This window comes from Drosophila subpulchrella, chromosome 2R (assembly GCF_014743375.2).
Source record: "Drosophila subpulchrella strain 33 F10 #4 breed RU33 chromosome 2R, RU_Dsub_v1.1 Primary Assembly, whole genome shotgun sequence".
Classification (NCBI taxonomy): Eukaryota; Metazoa; Arthropoda; class Insecta; order Diptera; family Drosophilidae; genus Drosophila; species Drosophila subpulchrella.
In genome coordinates, this window is record NC_050611.1 from 9917839 (window position 1) to 9943820 (window position 25982).

At 41.9% G+C, this 25982-nt stretch overlaps 1 protein-coding gene across 19 annotated transcripts in view; it reads left to right on the forward strand.

Annotated features, from left to right (window-relative positions):
- The window catches only part of LOC119549658 (potassium channel subfamily T member 2), a 114794-nt gene that overhangs the window by 85891 nt on the left and 2921 nt on the right, over positions 1 to 25982 (forward strand). For 4 of the 19 annotated variants that reach the window (XM_037857845.1, XM_037857843.1, XM_037857849.1 and 1 more), the window contains 25 exons: positions 9282 to 9361; positions 9759 to 9858; positions 9928 to 10126; positions 10188 to 10262; positions 10319 to 10402; positions 10464 to 10558; positions 10625 to 10808; positions 12337 to 12600; positions 12661 to 12839; positions 12989 to 13129; positions 14307 to 14456; positions 14545 to 14804; positions 15787 to 16128; positions 17670 to 17993; positions 18800 to 18950; positions 19354 to 19926; positions 20581 to 20686; positions 20755 to 20970; positions 21025 to 21188; positions 21259 to 21370; positions 21444 to 21629; positions 21684 to 21890; positions 24047 to 24223; positions 24633 to 24838; positions 25624 to 25981. In XM_037857845.1, coding sequence (XP_037713773.1) covers positions 9282 to 9361; positions 9759 to 9858; positions 9928 to 10126; positions 10188 to 10262; positions 10319 to 10402; positions 10464 to 10558; positions 10625 to 10808; positions 12337 to 12600; positions 12661 to 12839; positions 12989 to 13129; positions 14307 to 14456; positions 14545 to 14804; positions 15787 to 16128; positions 17670 to 17993; positions 18800 to 18950; positions 19354 to 19926; positions 20581 to 20686; positions 20755 to 20970; positions 21025 to 21188; positions 21259 to 21370; positions 21444 to 21629; positions 21684 to 21890; positions 24047 to 24223; positions 24633 to 24838; positions 25624 to 25981 — 4933 coding nt within the window. Of the gene's footprint in view, positions 1 to 4784; positions 4974 to 9281; positions 9362 to 9758; positions 9859 to 9927; positions 10127 to 10187; positions 10263 to 10318; positions 10403 to 10463; positions 10559 to 10624; positions 10809 to 12336; positions 12601 to 12660; positions 12840 to 12988; positions 13130 to 14306; positions 14457 to 14544; positions 14805 to 15786; positions 16129 to 17669; positions 17994 to 18799; positions 18951 to 19353; positions 19927 to 20580; positions 20687 to 20754; positions 20971 to 21024; positions 21189 to 21258; positions 21371 to 21443; positions 21630 to 21683; positions 21891 to 24046; positions 24224 to 24632; positions 24839 to 25623; position 25982 lie in introns of those variants that run through there. The other 15 variants (XM_037857858.1, XM_037857855.1, XM_037857854.1 and 12 more) reach the window with 13 other exon arrangements.

Consider the following 25982-nt stretch of genomic DNA (forward strand, 5'->3'; position numbering starts at 1 on the left):
GTGGCAAACTTTTTTTTGGGTCAATCGATAGGTATTGATGAGAACAAGACATTTCAGTTAAAATTTTTATTCTAGCATGAAAACTGTAGGAGCCACAGTTTTGGGCGGTTTGTGGGCGTTAGAGTGGGCGTGGCACTCTGCTGAAACAAACTTGCGCTGCGTAAGAAGCTCAGGAATCTGCACGCCTAATCTCAATAGCCTAGCTCTTATAGTTTCCGAGATCTCAGCGTTCATCCGGACGGACAGACAGACGGACAGACGGACAGACGGACAGACGGACAGACGGACAGACGGACATGGCTAGATCGACTCGGCTAGTGATCCTGATCAAGAATATATATACTTTATGGGGTCGGAAACGCTTCCTTCTGCCTGTTACATACTTTCCGACGAATCTAGTATACCCTTTTACTCTACGAGTAACGGGTATAAAAATATAAACACAAAACATTTATAATATTCTAACCCCATTGCATAAGTAGTAGCCAATATTATTATTTTTCCCAACTTGATGTATGTATTCAAGTGATGATTTCTCTCTGTGTAGGGCTGCTGGTCCTGTCTGCCCGAGAAAAGGTCGCGTGCGGTTTTGGCCAAGTTTAGAGCATTGATTTATGAACGGGCTGCTGGGGCGGACATTAGCCTTTCTTCTGGGCCAGGAATGTCCTGCGGCTCTTGGGTTGTTTGCTTGTTGCATGTAATGACGTCATTAGCAGCAAATTGCCCCCCATTTAGCGGCAATCGATTGCTTCCGCACGATTTAATATGCTAAGCGAGAAAGGGGGAAGAAGCAACAGTTTGTCTGTTCGTCTTCATAGCTCCACTTCCGTTCTCTTGCCCCTGTTATTCTTTCCTATTCTGTTTTCCTTCCGTTCCGACATGTCGTGCGCTGCTGGTTGACGCCTACTTTTTAAACTGTTGCGCACTTTTGTTGGCCAGGAGCCAAGGCGTGTCTGCTGCTCGAAGTCCTCCCCGTCCTACATTTTGTGCCACAATGTCTGTGTCACTTTCACCCCGCTTTCACTTTCCCCGTGTTCTGATGGCGCGTGCCGACTTTCACGCGAAACGGAAAAGCACACGCAATGGGAAAAACAAGAATGGCGAAAACTAAAGTATTAATCAACAAGTTGTGGAAAATATTGCAGAACGCAGTATATCGAACGGACATACCCTGTATTTATCCAAAACGTGGTGTTACCTATTTGGGAAGTATACACCTCTATAGTTAGTATATTCTAAAAGCTGCATACTTTTATTTTACTACAGAAACTAACTTCATTATATATTTAAGGTATATATATTTTATTATATTTATTATTTTTTATTATTTATTTTTTATTTTACTGAATAAAATATTTTGATGCATATGTAGTACATTTATAAATAACTTAACCTATACTGATTTCGTTTTTTAAACTTTGTATTTGTTTATTTATCACCAATGGAAATATCCTTTCTTTCTACCACTAATTAACTAAAATCTACATCTAAACATAGTTAAAAAATTTGTTTCGGTTCAATTTTTAATTATATTTTCAATTTAATTGCATTTTATATATTTATTAAAAGGTCACCAGTGTTCTTTCTCCCTTGACACTGAAAAGTAGATATTTCCAAACTACCTTGGGAACTTAAAGCCACCAAGTTTTCCTCCTTCATATCTTAGACGTTCCAAGAACAGACAACTATTAATAAGCGAATATTCCATAAATGAAACCATTGCATTGGGATGAGTAAACTCCCGAGCCATGAGCCTGGTTATTCGAAAACCGTGAATGGGTCGATCGCGTGGGAAACGGCAATATGCTGCGGATGGCTTGAAACATTTGTAAGGCTAATTTGGCCAAATGCGAGTGCAACTTAGGTCTGCTCCGGTGGGCAGCTGCTCAGAAGACATCAAAGCCATTTCCCTTTCCACTTCCAAGCCGATGGAATGTGCAGCATTAGAAGCGGGCGAGGATACATTTGATCCCATCATATTTTTTGGGGGATTTTGTGTGCAATCAAGATACGAGCCCATTAAAAGGCGACCTTCACTCAATTTAAGCGATTCAGACATCAAGTTTATTATGCTGCACATAAAGCCGGGACATAAACTGCCAGCAGAAATCATAAAAAGCAACGAGCGGGGACAGGGAATGGGAAACCAAGGGAGTTCCAAACCAAAAGAGTTCATGAACTGTGACGTCTTTGGACTTCCGTAGGAACAGCGGGCAGAACAGCCAGCAAAGGTCACCGGATTACCAATTTCTATTCGCTTGGCTCACCAAAATGAATAAAGATATTCTCGGTATGCAAATGCCAGGCAGCTCTGGCGAAACAAAGCCAAACTGTCTGGACAATGAAACAAAAGCGTGGCTCTGCGAAAATATTTAAATTTTATGCAGCCAAATTGATTTGTTTGTGAGCTGCCAGTTCAACGCTCCTGGTTTTTGCTCTAGCTCCTCGAAGGACTAGCATACCATTCATCCAATGCCGAGTGCTAATGCAAATGTTTGCATACATTTAGGCAACACACACGGTTTCGAATGGCAAAGAAACTTTTTCGGTCCTCCTGTCTGCCGTCAAGGATATTGGCGCAGAACAGACTGCTCCGATTCGAGCAATCGATAAACCTAATGAGCTGTGAGACAGACAGGCAGACGGAGTGTCGTCGTCGCGGGCTTTGTTTTAAAATTAACCCTCATGCGGGAACCAAAAATAAATCCGAACAGGAACACTCACAGTACTTCCTTGATGGGGGAAAAATCAGTCGAACCACGAAAAAATGGCTCATAAATGAATAAATAATTTCCTCCTGTTGGATTTTTTCATTTTTATAAAGTGGGTGGGCTACAGAAATCACTGGGGTTTTAAAATCACTTAAGAAGGTGCCTAAAAGTATGCAGTGGAAAAAATGATGGCAATAATCCAATGGTCTTACGGGCTCTTACAATATTGTTGCATACTTTTAGACACTTTCATAAGTAATTTCAAAGCTTTAATGATTTAGAAGAAATTTGGTATATTTTATTAATATGTTTACTATTTTGTTGCATACTTTCAGACACCTTGTAAGTTATATTAAAGCTCTAATGATTTATGTAGCCCTTTGGTAAATTACTTACTCCTAAATTGCTTACTCCAATTTATTATTGAAGAACAAAAGGTATACATTTAATTTCTTATCAGTTTTTCTTTTATTTCCTCGACAGACTAGTGTTTACAACCCTATATTGGGTTACTGAATTTTATTTTTGGTTCCTTGAAATTACATAGCCAGGGTGCTATTTCTGTGCCTTGTCTCGCGCCCTTTAAGCCCAGAAATTGGGTTACTTGTCCCCCAGAGACCCACGCCGTTCGGGCCTTGAACTGGAGCCCATAAAAAGGTGTTAGTCGCGGGACAGGCCAATTACCGTAATTGCGGGGACCACGAAAAGCGCCACATCACACAGGCATTACCGGCAGATACTTGGCCTAAACAGGGCGTATACTTGATGTGCCACAGACAGTCGGCACGCACGGGATTTCCAGAGAAAGCACTTCGATTAATCACTTCGAACGCCTAAATAATTCACAGCAAGCCATTGCCATGCAAATTGCATTTGGAGACAGAATGAATAAAAGAATAAATGCATTCGAGAGTAGAAAAAGTGAATCAATCAGCGCCAGGGTGGGCGAAAGTGGGAGAAAGTGCAAGCGGTGAAAGTTCAAAGTTCAAATGAGGATGAGCTTGAAAGAAGGGGATAAGAATATCTCGTAGATTTTTTTTCAGAGATTTTTTAATTGAAGCCCGAGTACAGCAAAGGCCATAAAGCAAGGTGGCAGATGGCTTAAGGTCAGTCCTCGGGTACTTTAAATTACCAATTAAAGCGAAAGGCTGCTGGAAAAAACGCTTCAGGAATGACAGATTTATCAAGCAAAATGTTCTTTGAATCCCTTAAAGACTTGCCACTTGGCCCTGTCATTTGTCAATGTGTCACTTAGCCACTCTTCTCGGGTCACGTCTAATGATTTGGCTTTGTGTCTGTCAGCGAATGTCAGAGGCGATAAATTTTATTGACTCTTTTGGGCCAAACGATGGGTTTCTTAAATCGCTCACGTAGAGCATAACGACACTTTAACGGATTTGCTATGCCGCAGTTAACATGAATTTGCAATTAAAAAGCAATCAAAATGAATAAAAGCCCTAAATACCGCAGAGAACCTTAAATAATGTATGAATTTACAATTGAATTCCGGGATTAACAACGGGCGGTGGTGTTGGTAGGTTGGGGTAATCATTCCAGTCGATTCATGCATTTTAATTAATTGCGTAAATTGAAACGGGAAGCTGAACATAATGTAAACAGTGGCCTTGCGTGGGGGGGGCTATTGCGAAAGTAGTAATGCCCCGTGTGTGTCAAATAATAAAAAGTGTAAAAACCGGGCATAATGACAAAATGAGGGCACAACGCCTGCTTTATCGCCCACATCCGTTTCCGCCGGTGCCATTGCTTTTCAAGGCTATGGCCGTTAGGGCAATAAATTTATTAAATGGCCAAAGAACACACAATGGGCGGACGCAACAACACCCACATGGGCAGCAACAAAAAATCATGTTAAACAAGCTATAAATAAGTGTGTGTGTGCCAGAGTGTGTGTGTTTATATACTGTTCATGTCTTCTGTCCTCAATTGCGTGTTCAAACAAACAAAATTAATTGCCCAGCCGGGGCAATCAATTTTGATTAAAGTTGAAGTTGCTGCAGAAGTGCTGGAGTTAAAGTGCGATATATTCCATCAGGGTCCACCCAAAACATATCAGTATAACCATCCAGAGATCGAAAATGCAATGCAATTTCACAAAGTGATCGAAACGTGGAATTAAATAAAGTGCTTTGAGCCGCGGTCATTCGAGCCAATGGATCATCTATTATGCAACATGGCGGGCAACAGTCGCAATTCGTCCTACAATTGTCTCTCCTCGTGGGACTCCTATGATCGAATACCCAGGTAAGCCCACGTTGCGTATACGCCGCCAGGGCCTCAAAAATCGCGTATACGCCGCGTGCTCCCTAACTCAATTCGAAATTCGATTCGAGCCATTAACAGGCCAAAGCGGCAGCAAGGCGTCGCTTCATAATCAAATCAGGTCTCAACTAAAAGCCTACACTCACAGAAATATTTTATGAACTTAAACAAGTGTTTTGTAAAAGGAAAGTCCTTAAATTAGGCACTTGCATGCCTCAACAAATATCCTACAATCACAGACATTATTAATAAAAAAAACCAGTTTTCAAAAAAGATCTTCTTGAAAATTGGCACATACATATTTTAAATACGATTCGAACATAATTTAAATAAATATTTTATTTAGTTTAGGTATTACTTAAACTCCTCTTAATCCCATACAATCATTTTATGACTAATTTAAGACTACAAATACCTTTCTCCCAGTGTACAGCAGGAAATTCTCAAGGCATTTTAGTAGCATTTCACAAAATCACTTTCCTATAAATATTTAAGCAAACAAAGGACAACACTGCATTGGAAATGCCAAATGAGTGCCGGAAGCTCGTCAAACAAAATGCATTCTCATCTTAAGTAATTTCTCGAATTCCGCCCCCTTCTGAGCTGTCATCCCCACACACACATAAATAAGTGTATATCCTGGCTAAGAGCTCTTAGCTTTTTACGAGACGCAATCAATGCTGCGCTTCCTTAATGGACACTTCAACGGAAATATAGGGATATAGAGATACCTCATCAGGGGAGCAATAAACAAACAAAAACAAGGCCGTCTCCTGTTTTCTCTTCTTTTTTTTTTGAGCCCTCCCAAGGATGCAATTTGTAGCTACCTGAAACCACGCATGGGCTTGAATGGTGTCCTTTGTCCGCCAATCCTTTGTGTTGAAAAGGCCAAAAAAGTGGGCCTTTTCATGGCTCCTCTTTGTGGCCTTTGATTTGTTTGGCTTCGCCGTTTTGCCTTCGACCTTCATTCTTGCCGGCACAATCTCATCAAGGAGTTGTAATCAAATCTCGACACGAACACAGAACACAGAAACCCGAGCCCACCACGCACACGAAATTAAATCAAATTTTCTTTAAAAAAGCGCCAAATCAAAAATCAATAAAGGTAAAACAATCTAAGCACATCCAGCCGCGGGCTGCCCATTTGCCCATTTCCCATTTTAGCCCGGCTTTAAACTCAATATCTGTGGATAATCAAATGATGGCACAACAAAAACACATTAACGTGCCATTTGTCCCCGGCTCATCCTGGCCAAGGTAGTTCCCCAGTTTCCCCCATGAAGTCCTGGATGGGCGAAAGAACGGAATCAATTTAAGCCAAAGTTGGGGGGTTACTTTAAAAGTTCATAACTTTGCGGGTTCACATAGGAAAAATGTGAGATCCTGCGGGTATAAAACCAATTATTCGAGGCTAAAAAGTTCACCCAAAAGATAGGCAAACATATAAATGGTGTTATTAAAACTTCAAAAATTTTTAGCACAAAAGAAAGCATGTCTGTTGAATTTCTAGAAAACTAAGTTTACAAAATATCATGACCTGAGTTTATTTGCATAAACAAATAAAAATGTTTTTATAAGATAAGGACTTTGGAAATATATAAATAACCTAATTTAGTCGACAAGCCATTTCTAAAGTTTGCCATCTATTTTAAAGCCATAAAGATGCACCACATAATTTCTAACCAACCATTAAATTTAAATTCCAAATAAATAAATAATAAGTTTTGACAAAGTTCTAAGCAATAAAGTTGATTTTATCTGGCACACTGATTTAAATGCTGAAGCATTAATTACCTAAATAATCAAATAAAAATGTTTTTATAAGATAGGATCTTTGAGAATATATAATTATCGTAATTTAGTTGGCAAGCTTTTACTATAAATTTATTTTAAAGCAATAAAGAAGCACCACATAATTTTTAACTTACAAATAAATTCAAATGCCAAATAAATAAACAATAAGTTTTGATAAAGTTCTTAGCAATAAAGTTGATTTTATTTGGCACATCAATTTAAATAATCCTTTATTTTCCGGCCAAACAAGTTGGCATTTTTCCAATTCAGTGGCATTCACTTTCAAAGTGGGATTTTCACCATCCGTTTTGGCCACCTGCAGCTCTCTGTTTTCAGGATTCCACAATTATTTTTGTTTATGGAAATATTTGCAATCAAACGAAATGCAAATATTTTGTAGTCTTGATTACACTTCAGCTTTGATAAATGAGAATGGCGAATTTATTTGAATTTTGCGCAACTATGCACTATTTTCACTAAAGAATTAAAGCGCAGGAAAATGGCCAACGAGTGATTGGTGAACCCTTCTTGGCCAGAACTTATGGCCATCTGGCCAGCGTTTGTGCCGCGTTCAATGGCCGGAAAAAGCGAGAGAGGAATGAACCCGTCCGTCGCCGCAAACCGCAGAGAAGTGCGAAACATCCTTCGGGGGCAGGTCAGAGTTGATTGTATGCAGTGGCACGTTGGAGCTTCTGGCCGGGTCATAACTGATTGGTCACTAGCCGGGTGTGTGTGTGTGTGTGAGGTGGCCTGGATGGTGTGGGCCAAGCTCGTTAATTTCGCCACGCACTCGCAGTCATCGTCCTTGGTCCTCGAATGGGCCCCAAGGTGCCATTTCTGAGTCAACTCCGCTGCCGGGAGCCACTTGACCCCAACTATTCTTAACCCTGACCCCTGAGTATGCACCGAAATCTTCCGAAATGAGCTGCCAAAACAAAGGACAACCCAGTTAATTGAATCTCCCACAGGTCTTCTTTGTCCACAATTTTAAGCTACTCCTTTGATTACTTCAACCCAATGTCTCTGGGCAGTCAAGTGCAAAAAGATCCTGCAGAAATATTTGCTCAACACTTATGGTGCGGCTGACTTGAATATTCAGACTTTGAGACGCCAAATGCAAAACTCGAGGAGCACATAAAAATATATATATATGGTATATATGGCACCCCGCACAGACAATTGTGGAAAAAAGCTTAAGCCACATATTTTGTTGCTCATACGCCATGTGTGCCCGAGTGGTTAAAACTCGTTATGCACTCGAGGCAGCAGTGTTGCAGCTGCAGTCAAGGGCTATCAAATATGAAGAGTACGAGGAAGATCAGCAGGAAGCTCAGGGAACCGAAGAGGGCATGCCCTATACCAAACTTTTAAAATATATATAAGTACAGATACAAATAAATCCTCCTTTGATCTAATTCCGTAAAACATCAATGGCTATGCTTCAGGCACAGATAGATAGTCATTGATGGAAACCCATTCACGGCGCACTTTCCCAGGGAAAAGCCATTGGCAGACGCCATTCGTCCTCGAGAGAGGGGAGGGGAGGGGGAGGTGGGAGAGGGCAAAGGGCGGACAGGATAGTCACGTGTGTGCGGGGCTGCCATGTGCCCCTGTCCTTCTTCCCTGCTCCACCTCATCCCTTCAGTACTTACCAGATACTTAGCTGCACGCACCAACTATAGGCTTACACTGAAAGAAAAGCTTCTTTGTAAAATGTAAAATTAAATTATTAATTTAAATTGGTTTTGAAAATACACATAAAGAAAATCAGTTGTACTAAGTAGCTGTAATACAGAACAGATTTAAGTAAATTGGCAAAATGCTGCCTGTAAAATGGGAAATTAAATTTATTATCTAAGCTTGTTATAAAAATATTTCATAAATCTTTCACATTTAGATATATAAATGATGGTTTTATACATTTATTTTAATATTATATATTTTATATATTAATACAAATCTATCTTAACATTACTAATGGGATCGGTTTTTAATAAATAAAATCTTATTTGGTTCAAAACGCTGCATATTGTAACATTTATGTGAAACTATTATAATATTCTTTTAAAATTGAAAAGCATTTTATAACAATGCATGAAACTTTTTGAAGTGTTTGAGCAATATTGAGTAAAACACTTTATGTCCGTGACTTTTTTAAAATAAATAAATTTCCTATGCACTGGTAATATAAAGGAACTTTACTAATAATTTTATATTTATTTTGTATCTTTTAGAATATATTCCATAATTTTTCCGAGTGCAAAGTAATAAGGCACAGGGAAGTGTGCAGCCATCTGCGTCACTTAATGTGATAAGTAAGCGCATCAATTGTCAAGTGCAGCGAGTTGGGGCTGTGGAAGCGGAGAAACTCTCGTTTCCCCGATTGTCGGGGGATAAAGGCGTGATGGGGAACAAGGGTCCTTTGCAAAAGGCTTTGTTCGACAACTCAATTTAGAAACTCAATCATCAGTGCCCCCTTTTCGCATTTCTTTGCAGAGTTCGTGTGGAGTACTATGTGAACGAAAACACATTTAAAGAAAGACTGCAACTCTATTTCATTAAGAATCAGCGTTCAAGTAAGTACCCGCCAGCCAAGTGTTGTCTTTGAATCAACCAAAATGCTCGACTTAATTACAACAATCAACTAGGTAGTATTTAATTGAATTTGATTAGTGGCGGGCTGGATGGGAAACCGGTGTATCGGTGTATCCTGCCGGGATACAAGCACAAACATATAGACAACCACACACAGATACAGATAGACAGACAGGCAGACGGACCAACGAATGACATTACAAAGGGAGAATTCGATAATCTTGGGTAAATATTGATTTGGGAAGGAAATAATTGAACAGGTAAACAGGTTCGCTTGGGGCCAAAGGGAAAACCCACTCGACAAACATTCGTAGACAGTGTAATTCACTCAACTGACCCAAATTCTAACGCATTTGCTATTCCCTTATCAAAAAAAAGGCCTGCGCATACGAATCGCCGATTTATTCCTTAAGTTACTGTCGTGTGTTCTCTACATAATACGTGTGATATTGGATAAAAATCCAACATTTATAACATGGTGAGTGACCCACGTGTATCGTTGAAACAGCCCTATGATTGATTATCTATCCCAAATCCATTCAAATAGCTATGGCTGCGAAGTGGGCAACAAGACGGAGTTCATCATCTCGGCCAAACTGACGGAGGAGGAGTTCCAGGAGAACCCCATCATCAACTGGGACGCCATACTCTGGGTGAATCGGCCAACAGTGCTCTGGGTCCTCCAGCTACTTCTGGCCATGGTGTCGCTAACGCAATCCTTGGTTCTCACATATCTAGGCTATAAGGTATCCGGACCACCTAAACGTTGATTTCACCGGGACTTTAACTACTTCTTACCAATTTCAGGGCAACATCTGGCAACAGATACTCTCATTTCACTTTATACTAGAATTAGTAACGACAATACCCTTTGCACTTACGGTAGGTTCGGCTAGGGATCCTTAAAGCAGACTTATCAGTTGGGTTTATCCTTTCAGATTGTTCATCCTCCGCTGCGGAATCTGTTCATTCCTATTTTCCTCAACTGCTGGCTGGCCAAGAGATCGCTGGAGAATATGTTTGTAAGTTAAAATATTACAGCTAAACCGATCTTGGGTTTGTCTTATATTTTGGATCCTACAGAATGACCTCCATCGTGCCATGCAAAAGTCTCAGTCGGCGCTTTCCCAGCAGTTGACCATTCTATCAGCCACTTTGCTGTGTTTAGTCTTTACGAGGTATTGGGGCACCCCACATATCATGAAGTTTATCCCCTAATCTATATATCTCCTATGTATCCCCAGCGTTTGTGGCATCCAGCACTTTCAGCGCGCTGGTCATCGACATTTGAATCTCTTTCAGAGCACCTACTATGTGGTTGTGACCTTCTCCACAGTGGGATACGGTGACTTTGTGCCGGACATTTGGCCCTCGCAGCTCTATATGGTCATCATGATTTGTGTCGCCCTCATTGTGCTGCCCACGCAGGTGAGTTTATCGAAGGATGCCATGGTTTTGGGGTCGGGACATTGCCCAAAGCTAAATAGTTCCGTTTAGAAGCCGTCTTATGACTGGGCAAAAAAGCCACATCAAATATTTATCCTTCATAAGCCGGGACGAACCTTATCCCCATTCATCATTTTCATCGAACTGGGGTGGGGGGTCGACTTTGGTCATCAATCGATATTAATAAATAGAGGGGATGCTGCCGACGGAAATTGCTCACCATTTGCCCGGTGACCCCATCCCATGACCCAACTGTCTGACTGACTGACTGCCATGTTCAACAATTTGCAAACAATTGTTTTATCAACAAAAACAAACGCTGAACAAGCAGCAGCAGCAGGAGAAGAGATTCCATGGAGAAATGCTAGATGGAATGGAATTTGAAAGCCGAAATAACGAAATCTAAATACCCTTAGGGGTTGACTAAGTAGATAGTAAATACAAAATTAGTAAATAAAAATTATTATTTACTACGAAGAGAAAGGCTTAGAATTATAAAAAAGATAGATATTAAAAGCATTTAGGGCTAATTTATCAATGTCAGGTTAAAGTTCTAGTCGGTTATCTGTCAGAAAAAGTTAAGATAAAATGGAATTGTTTGGTAACAGTGATCATGAAATTAAAAACATTTAAATGTTGTTTTTATAATATATCTAAACAAATACAATAAAATAACAAGGTATAGGTTTCTAACAGAAAGAGTATAAGAATACGACTGACCATTGGTCTCTTGGCCAGACGGCAAACAACAAGAGCATCCATCAAAACAGTTTTTCTACCTTTTTCTGGCATAGTTTGCCTTGTGGAATGTGTTTTTGTTCTTCCAGTACTAAAAGTACCAAGTGCATGTCAATATGCTGCAGAATTTATGACTTTCAGGACTCAGGACCCGCCCCTCAATAAAAACAACAAGTTGCATGCGTTTTTGCACAAAATGTTGCAAAAATTCAGAGAAGTCACGGCACTTAAATTTAGTTGAACTTATTCAATTCCAGCAATCGAATTTCCCCCATAGAGGCTTTCAGTAGGCAACAAAGTGTTTTAACCATGATAAAAATTCCTTAAACAATGTTAGATTTTAAGGCTTAACCATTTAAGTTAAGGTTAAGATGCCAAAGGTTATTGATGCAGTTTTATTTTAATGTTTAAAGGCTCACCTACTCAAACTATGTTTCGGTTTTATGGGGTCATTAAGCAGCAAGGTCACAATAACCTTTAAGAATCTGCACATCAAAATATTTTTATAAGAGCCCTCTACTCAAACTCCAGGTCAGTTTTGATGAGGTTGTTAAACATAAAAGTACTACATGTGGTAAAATGTTTAAGCCGAATTTAATAACAAGGTTTTATGAAACCGAAAAGACCATACAAATAGTATTCAGTATATGGTTTAACCTTAAAGAAAAGGACCTTTCAGAACTTAGTGTCAACATGAAACGCTTAGGAGATGATGTTTCCCGTTGTGATTGATGGTTCTATTAGTTAATAACTTACCCTATTTTCTATACAGTTCGAGCAGCTGGCCTTCACGTGGATGGAACGCCAAAAGCTGGGCGGCAGCTACAGTTCCCATCGCGCCCAAAGTGAAAAGCACGTGGTGGTGTGCTCCACCACCCTGCACGCGGACACCATCATGGACTTCCTCAACGAGTTCTACGCCCATCCGCTCCTGCAGGACTTCTATGTGGTGCTGCTCAGCCCCATGGAGCTGGACACCACGATGAGGATGATCCTGCAGGTGCCCATTTGGGCGCAGCGCGTCATCTACATTCAGGTGAGATTCTCCCCTTTATTCCGGTTTAGCTAAACACGAGTAAAACCCACGCTTTTTTAGGGATCCTGCCTGAAGGATGGCGACTTGGCACGCGCCAGGATGAACGAGGCGGAGGCGTGTTTCATCCTGGCGGCCAGAAACTATGCGGACAAGACGGCTGCCGACGAGCACACCATCCTGCGATCCTGGGCCGTCAAGGATTTCGCACCGAATGTTCCGCAGTATGTGCAGATATTCAGGTGAGTGAAAGAGATATGTCCTATGGTCCATTCCCAAATAATTCCGTGTTTTTTCCTCTGACATTTACAAATGCCACCGCCACCAATGTGCGTCGGCAACCAATCGCACATCCTGCGGAATTTCCATTTCGCATTTCCGCTTTCCGCAGGCCCGAGCACAAGCTGCATGTGAAGTTCGCGGAGCACGTGGTCTGCGAGGACGAGTTCAAGTACGCCCTTTTGGCCAACAACTGCACCTGTCCCGGCGCCAGCACCCTGGTCACCCTGCTGCTCCACACATCCCGCGGACAGTACGTATACGCATGGTGGACATGCAAAAAGTTCTCTATCCGGCGTGCGTCATCGGCTCGCTTGGCTGGTTGGGTCAGGTCACAGCCGCCTGATTGCTCATTCAAACGTTTTTCCTCTGGCTTTTTGTGTGTTTTTTTTATGATGTGGGGCGGCTAATTTAGTTAACTGGGGGTGGGCGGTTAAGGCGTCCTAAGCTGGATGGTAATGCCATGATTCAGAGGTTACTTTTTGCTCATTGAAAGTTGTTTCCTTGTGACAAGTCGCAGAAGTAATGGGGTGAGAGTATAGTAAAATATATAAAATATATTAAAATGGTTTTGGATATATGTCCATTAAAACTAAAGTAAATTTAACTCCTGGTTAAAAATTTAATTTTTAAGGTATGTGGAATGTGTGTACTTATACGAAGGGGTTATTTTGAACATATTTTATTATTATTTAATAATAATATTATTTTCAACAACGATCTTTTCAAGGTAGACAATCTATGTTCAATTGTAGTTTATTATAGTATATTGGCAATCTTAACAGGAAGTTAAATGTATTTTATTTAAAAAACAAATCGATCAATTATTAAATAACAGTTAACCTTTAAAATCATAAGTCTTGGTGTAAATTCATACTTATACTTATACTTATTGGCATCATTATATTTATTAGTTTTATTTTCATCCCATAATTAAATATTTACAAAATTCAAATAGACATAAAAAGCGTCTCTATTTAGACTTAATAGACATAAAATCACCTTCTAACTGGAAAAGTAATTAAACCTAGGATAGAAAGAAAATACTTTCAGATTTAATGAGTTCGCCGCAAACAGATTAGTTCGCCTACTTTTACCTTTAGCAGTTACATGACAGGAATTCAATTTAAAATTCCAGTTTTAATTAAAAGCATTTTGTGGACAGGCCAAAGGAACACAAAAAACTTTAGCCGCCCTTGGCAAGTGTGAAAATTAGCGGGGGGGTTGAGTTCTGGTAAAGGTGGTTTTGCGGAAACCTTCAATTAAATGCGGCTTTTCAGTTGTAGTTTCCATGAGCTGTGGTCGCGTGGCATGAAAAGCCGGGTTAATCAGATGTCAGCGAATTACTAATTGGGGCGCCAACTGAGCCGTGACCCATGCACTTCACATGAGCCTAACCCGAGACATTTCTCTATAAATACCACCTACAGGGAGGGCCAGCAGAGTCCGGAGGAATGGCATCGGCTGTATGGAAAGTGCTCCGGAAACGAGATCTACCACATTGTCCTGGGCGACAGTCGATTCTTCGGGGAGTACGAGGGCAAGAGCTTCACCTACGCCAGCTTCCATTCGCACCGCAAGTGAGTGTGCCCCCAGCAGGGATTCGTGAAATTCGTGTTCAACCCACCCAATCCATTCAAATCCATTCCGTATACCCTCCCTCCGCAGATATGGAGTGGCCTTGGTGGGCGTGCGTCCGGCGGAGCTGCCCGAATTCTACGAGGAGACCATCCTGCTGAATCCCGGACCCAGGCACATTATGAAAAAGGATGACACGTGCTATTACATGAGCATCACCAAGGAGGAGAATTCCGCCTTTGTCGTTAATCAAAATCAAACATCGGACCCAACGGCGGGGGCCAAGGAGGGGGGCGGGGCCGGGGGCGGCCCCTCCTCATCCGCCTCCCCCCACCCCGCGGCAGCAACTGGTGGGTAGACCCTCTCTATAAGACCCTGAGTGTGCTAGTGTGTGTGTGAGGTTTAACCATTTAAAATTCAAGCGACTGAATGAACAAACTACCATATATATCCATTTACATACAAACATCAATATGATATATATATAAATTATAAGCTTTCCTTATTTAGCAACAAGTTCTTGCTCCGTCTCTCTATCTATCTCTCTCTATCTTACTTATAACATTTTTCCTTATTTCTGAGGCTGAGTTGAAAGTTTTCTTTGGTCGTTTTTCCCCGACTTTTCAGTTCGTTTTCGGTTTGTCTGAATGAAAAGAAAACGCTTTAAGTGTGTGTTTTGTGAGCGAGTCCGCCTCGAATTAACGTTAATCATAATATTCGCCTTGCCCGATTTGGTTTTCTTTTCTGTGATTGTGAAACTTTTTACCTCAATCATTTTGTTTGGTTTCCACTTTGTTAATTAATATATTCCTTCGAGGCAGTAACTTGACCGCTTTATAATCTTTACAACATTTATGTATATGACAACTAATACATCGTTTGAGAAATAGAACGAAAAACACGCTTTAAGGTCCTAGAGGCAATGTCCTTTAGTTGGAACTTAGATCTCACCTAGGATTGGATAATTTTAGGTTAGATTATGTCTCAAACACCACAGACACACACTAACACAACACTTTAGTCTTACAACACTACATTCGAATTCCTTTACCGTTAGAAAAATGCGTAGCCCACTGTTTCCGTTTCCGCTTTTGATCAATTCTTAAAGTATTTTAAAATATCATATATTAAGAATTCGAACCAGAAAGTATACATAATAATGGGTAGAATTATTTAAATTTGATCAAATTTGGAATCAGAAAAGAGGTTGATAGGAAAAACTCTATCACCGAACACACCACATAAACACTAGTTTGATCGTTTAATGTTATGTATGAATGTCGCCTAAGTACAACAATGAAAATAAAACTACATCATCAACTATGACAACAGCCAATCCAACTACAACAACAACAATAACAACAACAACAGTACAAGCAACAACAACAACAACAATTAGCACAACCTTCACATCATCAACATTACTATCAGCATCAACAACAACAGCAACAATAAATGCAACCTCAACCGCCGCAGCCGCACCACCACCAGTGCCGTCTGTTTGTGTGCGTGTGCCCCACAGTCCCAGTTACGATAGTGGTGGTGGCACCACTAATACCGGCACCACCCACTTGCAACCGTATCCGTATCCGCAATCGTATCCGCAAACGTATCCGCAATCGCATCCGCCAATGCAAACACCAGACAGTGGCGAGTTTGCATCACTATTTGTGCGTGAGTGTGACACCAGAACTACCGAAACCCCAAGCGAACATCTTAAAAAAAAACTTAAAAACCCCGCAAGTCAAGAAAAAACCCGCATCTTTGGAATCAAACCTAACAAAAAAAATGAAGCAAATCACAAATATTTCGTTCACGTTCTTTGCCTAACTCTATCACTCACCAAAATCCGATTCAGCTTCCCCCCATCCAAGCTATATCTTTCGCCGTTTCTCTCTCCCTGTCTCGATTTTGGAGCCTGAGCTGCTTTTATAATCCCCCCACCCATATAACTCACATTCTCCACTACCCATGTCGAAACACATTTCCGTCGCCATTAAAATCCGTTTCTGCATTCCTTTTTTCTCACATACACGAGTCAAATAAAAAACTCATACATGAACTCTAGGGTGGACCGTTAAACAGCAAAAGTTTAAGAACTGTACTCTCATTATTAAGAAAAAAGTTTATTACTTTACAATCAAAATTTAAATATCAGTAGCTTAAACTTTTAATAATCATTCATTAAATAAACGTTTATATCTAAATTAGCCTAGTTTAATCGTAACTAAAGCTCAGTTTTAAAAATGTACTGCCATTTTGTAAAGTTCTGTTATTTTAAATCAAAAAAATTTTCAAATGAGGGAAAAATAAAATAATTTAACTGCATTTGAAAAGCGTTAAAATTACTTATCCGATGTTTGCAGTGCCAAAATTGCACTTACACAAAACCTATTTTGGAATAATATTTTTCTAATTTTGAAACAAAAAAACAGAGAGTATTGCAAAACCAAGGTCCACCCTAATGACCACACCTACCCTGGCCTTGCCTTTTCTCCTATTTTCTACTTTTGCCACTATGCTAAACTATTTTTGTTGTTTGCTTCATTTTTTACTTGGCTTCTTCTTCACGTTTCGTAGTTGTCTTTGCTCAGACATCACTTTTTCAACTTCCGCCCATCATTTTCTTCTTCCGCTTGTCTTTGCATTTCGTTCTGTTTGTCTTGGTATTTGTCTTAGTATTTGTACATCTGGATGTGTGAGCATGAGTTTTGGATGTCTAAAAATGGCTGTAAATAATATATCCACGTCACGCAACAATTCGTGTAAATTAGCTGCATAGAACTAGTTTAGCTTGATGTGCGCTCAAATTAAGACCCGTCATCCCCTTAGTTCACCCCTTTTTTTCCATTTCCGGCGCCCCTGTAATTAAGCAAACAAAAACTATTGGCAGAAAGGGAAAGACAACATTTTGGCCAAGTTGCACCTTAATCACTTTGCCGAAAGTTTCCCGGCCAGTGCAAGCTTGTCGAGGACTTTTAACGAGTTGTTTTCCCCAGGTTTGTCTTGTAGATTCTCCCCCTAAATTGAGACCCTTCCCCCATCCCACTTTACCTATTTTTTGCCGTTAACTCTGTCACATTTTTGTCGCTCAGCTGAAATTAGTGGACATTTTATCCTGTATAGCAAGCGCCAAAGTAGCTGTAATTAGAGTGGATATTGATCGACAAGTCGGCCCCGACTAATTGCACTTTCCGCTCTCCCCCAAAATTCAGCCAGCGATAATCCGACGGCTGTGATAATCTCGGACTCCAGGCAGAACCTCAAGGACACGACGGTGACCCAGACGGCGGCGACGATAACCACAACGACCCTGCCGCCTCCTCACCAAACCATGGGATCCCCGAGCATGGCGGGGGGATCGGGAGGAGGTGGTGGAGGAGGAGGAGGAGGGGGCCTGGGCTTGGGCAGTGCCCACAGCATGGGCACCTCGCTCAGCATCACCCCAGCAGCACTGACCACCACGGGCAACCACCTGGATGTGCCCTTCGCCAACAATCCCAACCTGCTCAGTCCGGATGTGCTCAACCAGCGGAGGGGTAAGTTTGGCCTATATACTTTATAAGGGACTGATAAAAGATCTCTTTTATCATTCCGTAAGAAATGCCAAAATCAAACAGACAGTTTACAGAGACGGGTTCTCTTAAAAAAAAAAACAATCTCCACCACCTGTAAATCATGCCAGATGGGACTTCCTCTTTAGACACTATTCTTTAACCCATACATTTTGACCACACCTATTTTAATTTGACATTTTTATACATCACTATAATGTTTATACATCAATATAATGTATGTACATCAATGTAATGTATATTCATCAATGTAATGTTTACACATCAATTTAGTGTATATACATCATTGTAATGTATATACATCAATGTAATGCATATACATCAATGTAATGAATATACATCAAAGTAATGTATATGCTCAATGTAATGTTTAAGTTAATCATTGCTGTTTCTGAAAAATGTAGTTTCTCAATATCATGTTAGGTTAAGTCTAAAATATAAATTTTCAACCAAAGGCAATGTTTCAGTTAAATTTGACAGTTGGCCAAACGTAACTAACAACTACAAGTTGGCCATCTCTTCTTTTTCAGGCTTTAAAGGCTCTGTAAAGATCTAGCGTTCTTAAAACTAACATAACATTGAGAAATCGGCAAAAAAAACTTTTTAGAACCTTAACGGGACATTGAAAAATCGACCATAAAAAAACGTTATCATTTTCTTTTAATTTCTACTTCCAATATAATTCTTATATATATATATTATATATAATAAATAAAAAATATATCATCTTTTTATAAAAATCTCCACTTTAAAATCGTTTCTCTGCCCAGGTAGTAGACGTCCCTCGATCCTGCCCGTGCCCGATATGTTCACCTCCTCCTCGTTCAGCATCGCCGGCAATGACGATGGCGAGGAGGGGGACGAGAGTGACGACGAGATCGACGACGAGATGCCCTGGCGATCGCCTTCCGAGAAGATTGCGTAAGTATAGCCCTAGAAATTCGCCTTCTATGTCACTTTTCCGAGGCACCGTATCCACCCTTTCCCGTGTAGTCTCTTTATCTACATAGAGTTCGATCCTTAACCAGATTGTACCAAGTATATGTATCACTAACTGTTCTCCTTAGATTCTAAACTATTCCAAAAGAGAAACTAACCTTGAATCTGTAAATCTCTGTACATAGACCATGCTAGTCTGTTCTCCGCAATCCAAAGTGATCGAAGTTATCTAACACGATCGCTAAGGATTGCTGAGAGACCTAACTGAATGTTAACTGTATATGTTGTACTTAAGCACTAGACACCCGACCCCCTTCCCCTAATTGTAACCACCATCCTTTTGAACACATCCAACTAAAATCGAATATCGAAAACTTCGCCTCAGCTGCTTGGGCGGGCACTTTCCACAATCGCGAACCTATTCGCTCATCATGAGCTCCTCGGAGGAATCGTATCAGCGCGGTTGCAGCTTCTGCAATGCCACAGCTTCCGTTTCCGCTTCCGCTGCTTCCGCTGCTGCTGCTGCTGCTGCTCCTTCTGCTGCTCCTGATTATCCAGGGGATTCTGCAGGTGAATCCTTGACAAATGCCGATTCGGTTGACTTTGCCACTGCCCTGCCATCCGAGGAGCATCTGCCGCAGTTGCGCAGGCGCGTGATGAAGAAGAGCTACAGCTGCGACAGTGAGTGCCGTTCGGTGCCCGGAATGGGACTAGGAACAGGAATGGGAACGGGTTTGGGATTGGGTGGCGGCACCCTGGCCAGATTGGCGGCTCGCAGGCGCCAGTTGCAGAGATGCTGCTCCTGCAGTTGCTCCACCACCACCACAACGAACACACCCAAAATGGCGGCAGCAGCAGCGGGAATGGCGACCGGAAGTGGGGCAACGGCATTCACGTCGAACAGTTCCGTAGAGACACGTCGACCGGTGCGTCCGGTTTGGGTCTACGACTACTCCTGGTAAGTCTCACCGATGGGTATGGGTGTGGGTGTGGGTATGAGAGGAAGGACATTCTGCGGACACACGCCATTTGTTGAAGAGTTCTTGTCTCTTGTTGTTGCTGTTCGTTCGTTGTTGTTGCTTTTGTTTGCCTGCCGCAGGACATCTTTTAATGACGTCGCCGCCGTTTACCTTGGACGAAACTCGACAATCTCTGCCACGACTATGGCTCTTGGATCTTGGATGCATCTGGTGCATCTGCATTTGCTTCTGCTTGTATCTCTTGGCTTTGTTTTGTTGTTTCTTATTTCAGCTTCAATTGTGTATTCATTTCAAAAGGGCTCCCCGGGAGCGCGAAAGTTTCCACCGCAGGAGGAGGAGAAGGAGGAGCAGCAGAGCTGCAGTGTCTTGGGGAAATCACACTTTAAGTTTTACCATTTTGTTAATTCGTAGTGAATGCTTTGAATCTGCTCGTAGTTTGCATTTCCCCCAACGCCCCTTTTAACACAATTTCCCAACTCGTAGCTAAATCGTTTGAATCCCAGCACCACCTGCTTGTTTCCCCAATCGTACTCATCACCAGCAACCACCCAACCACCTTGATAACCTGCAGCCCAACCAGCCTTGTCCACTGGGAGAACCAACGTCTCACCCAGATTCATCTGCCATTCCAGCATCGTCAAGGGTTTTCCGCCCGTGTCACCCTTCATTGGCGTGAGTCCCACGCTTTGCTACCTGCTCAAAGAGAAGAAGCCCCTCTGCTGTCTGCAGCTGGCTCAGGTGAGAGGCACTTTGACAGGCCTTTGGCCGGACCATTTCATTAGGCGGAAAACCAATCTCTTTCGTAGGTCTGCGAGCACTGCAGCTATCGAAATGCCAAGGAGTACCAGTGGCAGAACAAGACGATCATCCTGGCAGCGGACTATGCCTCCAATGGTATATACAATTTCATCATCCCGCTGAGGGCACACTTCCGATCGAAGACCTCATTGAATCCTATAATACTGCTCCTGGAGAGGCGACCGGATGTGGCCTTTCTGGATGCCCTCTCGTACTTTCCTTTGGTGGGTTTTATACCATCTATATAGCTGGAGATTTCTGACTTATCTGGTGGTTAGGTCTACTGGATGCTGGGCTCCATCGACTGCCTGGATGATCTTCTAAGGGCTGGCATCACCTTGGCCGAAAGTGTGGTGGTGGTCAACAAGGAGCTCTCCAATTCCGCCGAGGAGGACTCCCTCTCGGACTGCAACACCATTGTGGCCGTGCAGAATATGTTCAAGTAAGTACTAGTACTACTGCAGCTAAGTAAACCCTGTAAATTGCCTTAAACCTCAACCCCCCCTCCCCAGATTCTTTCCCAGCATCAAGAGCATCACCGAGCTGTCGCAGAGCTCCAACATGAGGTTCATGCAGTTCCGGGCCCACGACAAGTACGCCCTTCATCTCAGCAAAATGGAGAAGGTCGGTAGCGCGTTAAACCCACGCCCCTGCTTTCAGCGGACATTTGGTTAATTTGCCGCTCACTTAATTGCAGCGCGAGAAGGAGCGCGGCTCGCACATCTCCTACATGTTCCGGCTGCCCTTCGCCGCGGGGGCGGTGTTCAGTGCCTCCATGTTGGACACCCTACTGTACCAGGCCTTCGTGAAGGACTATGTGATTACCTTTGTGCGGCTGCTGCTGGGCATTGACCAGGCCCCGGGCAGTGGGTTCCTCACCTCGGTGGGTGCTAATCAGAAGAAACCAAGAACGAGTCTTATTATAGTCCTATTGCAGATGCGCATCACCAAGGACGACATGTGGATACGCACCTATGGGCGGCTGTACCAGAAGTTGTGCTCCACCACCTGCGAAATACCCATTGGCATTTACCGCACGCAGGACACCTCGAATGCGGACACCTCTCATGTGAGTAACTCGCCGGTCGAGAGATGGGGACCCTTCTCGGCCTTCAGCAGACATTGTGTGCGCTTGCGTCCATCGGTGAGTCCAACGGCTGAACAGACAGACAATCAAACAATAGCAAATCTTAAGATCCCAGGATCAAGCTTCAAGATCGACTCTGCAGGACACTCAAGAGACATCTGTTTCTAACCCAACTAACACGCTCACTCACTCACTCGCCCACACTTAGCCTGACTATATCTCTCTGTTTCTCTATGTCTAACTCTATAACTTCCTAGCTCTACTCTAACTCTATAACTCTAACTCTATAGCCTTTTACTTGTCTCTTGCTCACTTGTTCGTATCTCGAGCTGCGATTAGGTACACACACACACCGAAACACAGCGAAAAGCAAAAATATCAAGAAATCGATAAATTTTTAACTTAAACTTCAGTTGCCAATTAACCAATTGAGTTACCCAGATAAAGACGAGGCCTAATCGAAGTTCCTATTGTTTTGTTTGGCTTTTGGTTTCACTATCCCTCAGTTGGTGTTATATTTTGGACTTATGTTTTCTCAATCACACGCTTACGCTTTACTACTAACTGCATTGAGTCTCCAGTCTGTTCATCATACGAAGTTTTGCATATATTCGAATATTTTTAAGTGCATACGTTTACCTGTCTCCCTCTCTCTCTCTCTCTCTATAAATATATATATATATATCCAAGTATATATAATCCTATTCAATTTGTAGCCGTAAATGGCCGAAATGGTAAAGATATAGATTCATCTTATAAATATACATATAAGCTTGATTGACGCCATTAGCAGAGAATTGCTTCCTATAAAGTAAACTCCTAAAATATATACCCACCTTTTTTTTTACAAAGCATAGCGTGCTGATTCCGATTCTGATTACGACTCCCACTCCCTTTGCAGTTTCGGTTCCTCATTTTGTTTACTTCTCCAGTAGCTATGACCTTGCTGCAATCGGGTTGCAAGATTACTACCCCTCTTTAGTTTTTGGATTAATTTCTGCCGTCACAGCATTCATCATCCGATAGGCAAACAGATCAGACAGACGAACCATTAGCCAGCATTCTGTGAGCATATTAGATCAGGCCAATGAAATTACTCATACAAATTACACATACGCCCCGTTGTACCAATTGAACAATTGATTTGCGTTTGTATTGGACCTGACGCACACGCACGCAGTGAGTTCCCCGAAGCGAAAATGAAAAACGAAAAGAAACTATCCATGAAAAACCGAAAATACCAGCCACACTTCATACAATACCTCATATGCCTGCCCCATTAGCCTGGCCTCCAAGTTCGTTGTGTGTGTAACTGTGTGTAGTCTAGTCGTAGTTGTTGTTGTTGTTTTTCTTATCCTTGGGAGTGGGTAGTGGTAGCTCCAATCCGGTTCCCTTTGGTCCTTTTTGCGTGACCTCTTGGCTGCTGCATGTTTGGCTTTTCCGGCTTTTATTTCAGTTTCAATTTTGTTTTGTTTCTGGTTCTGGTTCCGTCTCTATTTCCGTTTCCGTTGCTGTTTGCATGCCGCCTTTTAATTAGCTGATTGCATTTGCTTAACGTGCCAGGCCTTGCAGTTGTGATTTCCTCTAACCCATTGAAAAACTCCTCCATTTACCCAAGAAACTTAGCCCTGCCTCAAAGCGCACTCTGATTGCTCATTAAAAATGCTTGCTTGATTTGAAAATCAATAAAAATCAGACGCGTGAAGGTAGGGCAAGACATTTTTGGGTTAATTGGATAAATAATTTAATTAGAATAGAATAACCTTAGAAAGTAGACAAAAAGTATTCCCAACAGTCGAAACTTTTTTCTTCCCAGTTGGAAAACGAACGCCTAACGCTTGCCCAGCACCCTCTTTTCTAGAGTTTTTATCGTTTTTGGTTGAGAAACTTTTTGCTTTCTGGCTTCTTAAATCAATAAATCGCGAATTTTAATTTCCTTTGAAGTTTTGTTTTAATTTCACCGTTAGCGGAAGGGGGAAACGAACCTTTGCGTGTTTCCTTTCCACGGCATGCCTAAACAACCTAAATGTTAACAATTTTGCTAAGGCCACAACTGAATCACCATACCATACACACAGATACTTTCTCACGAACACCGAAAGCAATTTGCCATATCAATTAAAAACCAATTAAATATGTAAATCATTTTGTGTTTAACCAAACTCATCGAACTCGAATTTGCATACACCAAACAAATCATGGGCATGCCTCAGTACGACGAGGAGACCGGCACGCCCGACTCGACGAAGGACTCGACGGAAATGCTGCGCGGGGTCACCTACCGACCGCCGGGGTCGGCAACAGGTGGCGCCAGCAGCTTCCGGCCTCAGCCGCAGCGCCAGCGGTCGGTCAACTGCCTGGGCGGTTGTTCGGAGCGCAAGGGATCATCCGTAAGTAGCCCCGACCCCTCGACGGCTTTCTCCATTTACCAGCAATCGTGGGTCTAGGGTGGGGGGGTTTTCAGGGTTAGGAGTTAAGTTCGGGTTAAGGTAGGTCCGTCTTGATTCCATTCAGGCTTTCGCAGCATGACGTTCTTTGTATGGTAGCATGATTCACCGCAACTAAAACAACTAAACCAGCAAGCGACGATGAAGCCCATCGGTCATTTCAGCACAACAATAACACTCAATCAGGATCAGCTAGCATATAGATGTATATAGCGGGCCTGTTGGGGTCTTACTTGCTTACTATTTTATTAATTAAAACTTCATGCAAAACAAGTAACCTTAACAGGCTCGTAAATTACTGTGTACGATACACCCCAAGATATTGTGTAAAGAAAGAACCCAACTCTTTTAGTATTCCATCAACCTGGCTGACGAGGCGAGGGACAACCATGCTCAGCAGATCGAGCGAGCCGAGATTGCCAATCTGGTTAGAAGTCGGATGGAGTCCCTGAATCTGCCCACAATCGACTATGATGATGTCAGCGAGAAGCGCAACCACCTGTCCTATGTGATAATCAACCCGAGCTGTGATCTCAAACTGGAGGAGGGCGATCTCATGTGAGCTACTTAAAGTTTAACAAAAACATTCTATAATTTCAAATCAGCAAGAGTACACTCAGAGAAAAACTGAATTATTTCGTGCTTAAATCAAGTATTTTCAGGGTCAAAACTTCGCCAAGCATGGAAAATCCCAACCTCGAGAACAGAAAATACTCGATTTAAGTACAATTTTAGAACTTTTCGGTCTACAATCAAGTATAAATAATTCTTAAATCTAGTCGTATTTTCAATAAAAACAATTACGAATTGTTAATACAGTAAGAAAGTTACAGGCATGACTTAAGGACGAATAATTCTTAAGTCAATGTAGTATATTGTAAATTTAAATTGGGCTTTAATTATATGCTAGCATGATAAATAAGTATTTGAGACTTAAAATTAAATAAACGAGATATTAGATATACTATAATAATTATAATATTATAATTACATTAATATTATAAGTTTTGTTACGACTTGCAGCTCATGGGCCATACCACAGTGTATTTTATGGGTCTTATATAACAAGCACTTTCAGAACAAACAGTTGGGAATTTTTAGAGTTGACAGATTTTTAAATCCAAAATGTGCTCAATGTATGAGTGCTTTCAGTACTAACGGTCTTAAAATGGAAAGCTTAAAATTGTTCTTAAATCCAGACTGTTCGTACTTCATTTTAGCACAGTGTTTTTCCCTGAGTGTACATTCTTTAAACTTAGTTAGGGTCCCTACTCGGGGACAGGTCAACCGGGCCACTCTACTTCTTTTTCAATATTTTCCATGCTTTTACCTTTTTTCCCTAGATACTTGGTAAGGCCGTCGCCGTTCTCGGCCCAAAAGACCTTCGAGCGACACAACTCGCGCCGCAAGTCGAACATCTCGTTCTGCTCGAACATCAACCTGGGCGCCACCTGCGGCCCCCAGATGCCGCAGATGAACATGAACATGGCCAACACCGCCGTCGGGGCTGGATCGCGTCGAGGATCGGGCATCGCCGGCCTGAACCCCATGCAAATGCAGAGCGTTCAGACCTTGGCCGGGTATGGATCATCCTCGCAGCGCTGTAGCCCCCCGATGCAGCAAATTAAATCGAATTCTCTTTCTCTACCCGACAGTCCGACGGTGGTTGGCAATCAGCGAGGACGGAGTAACTCATTGCGGG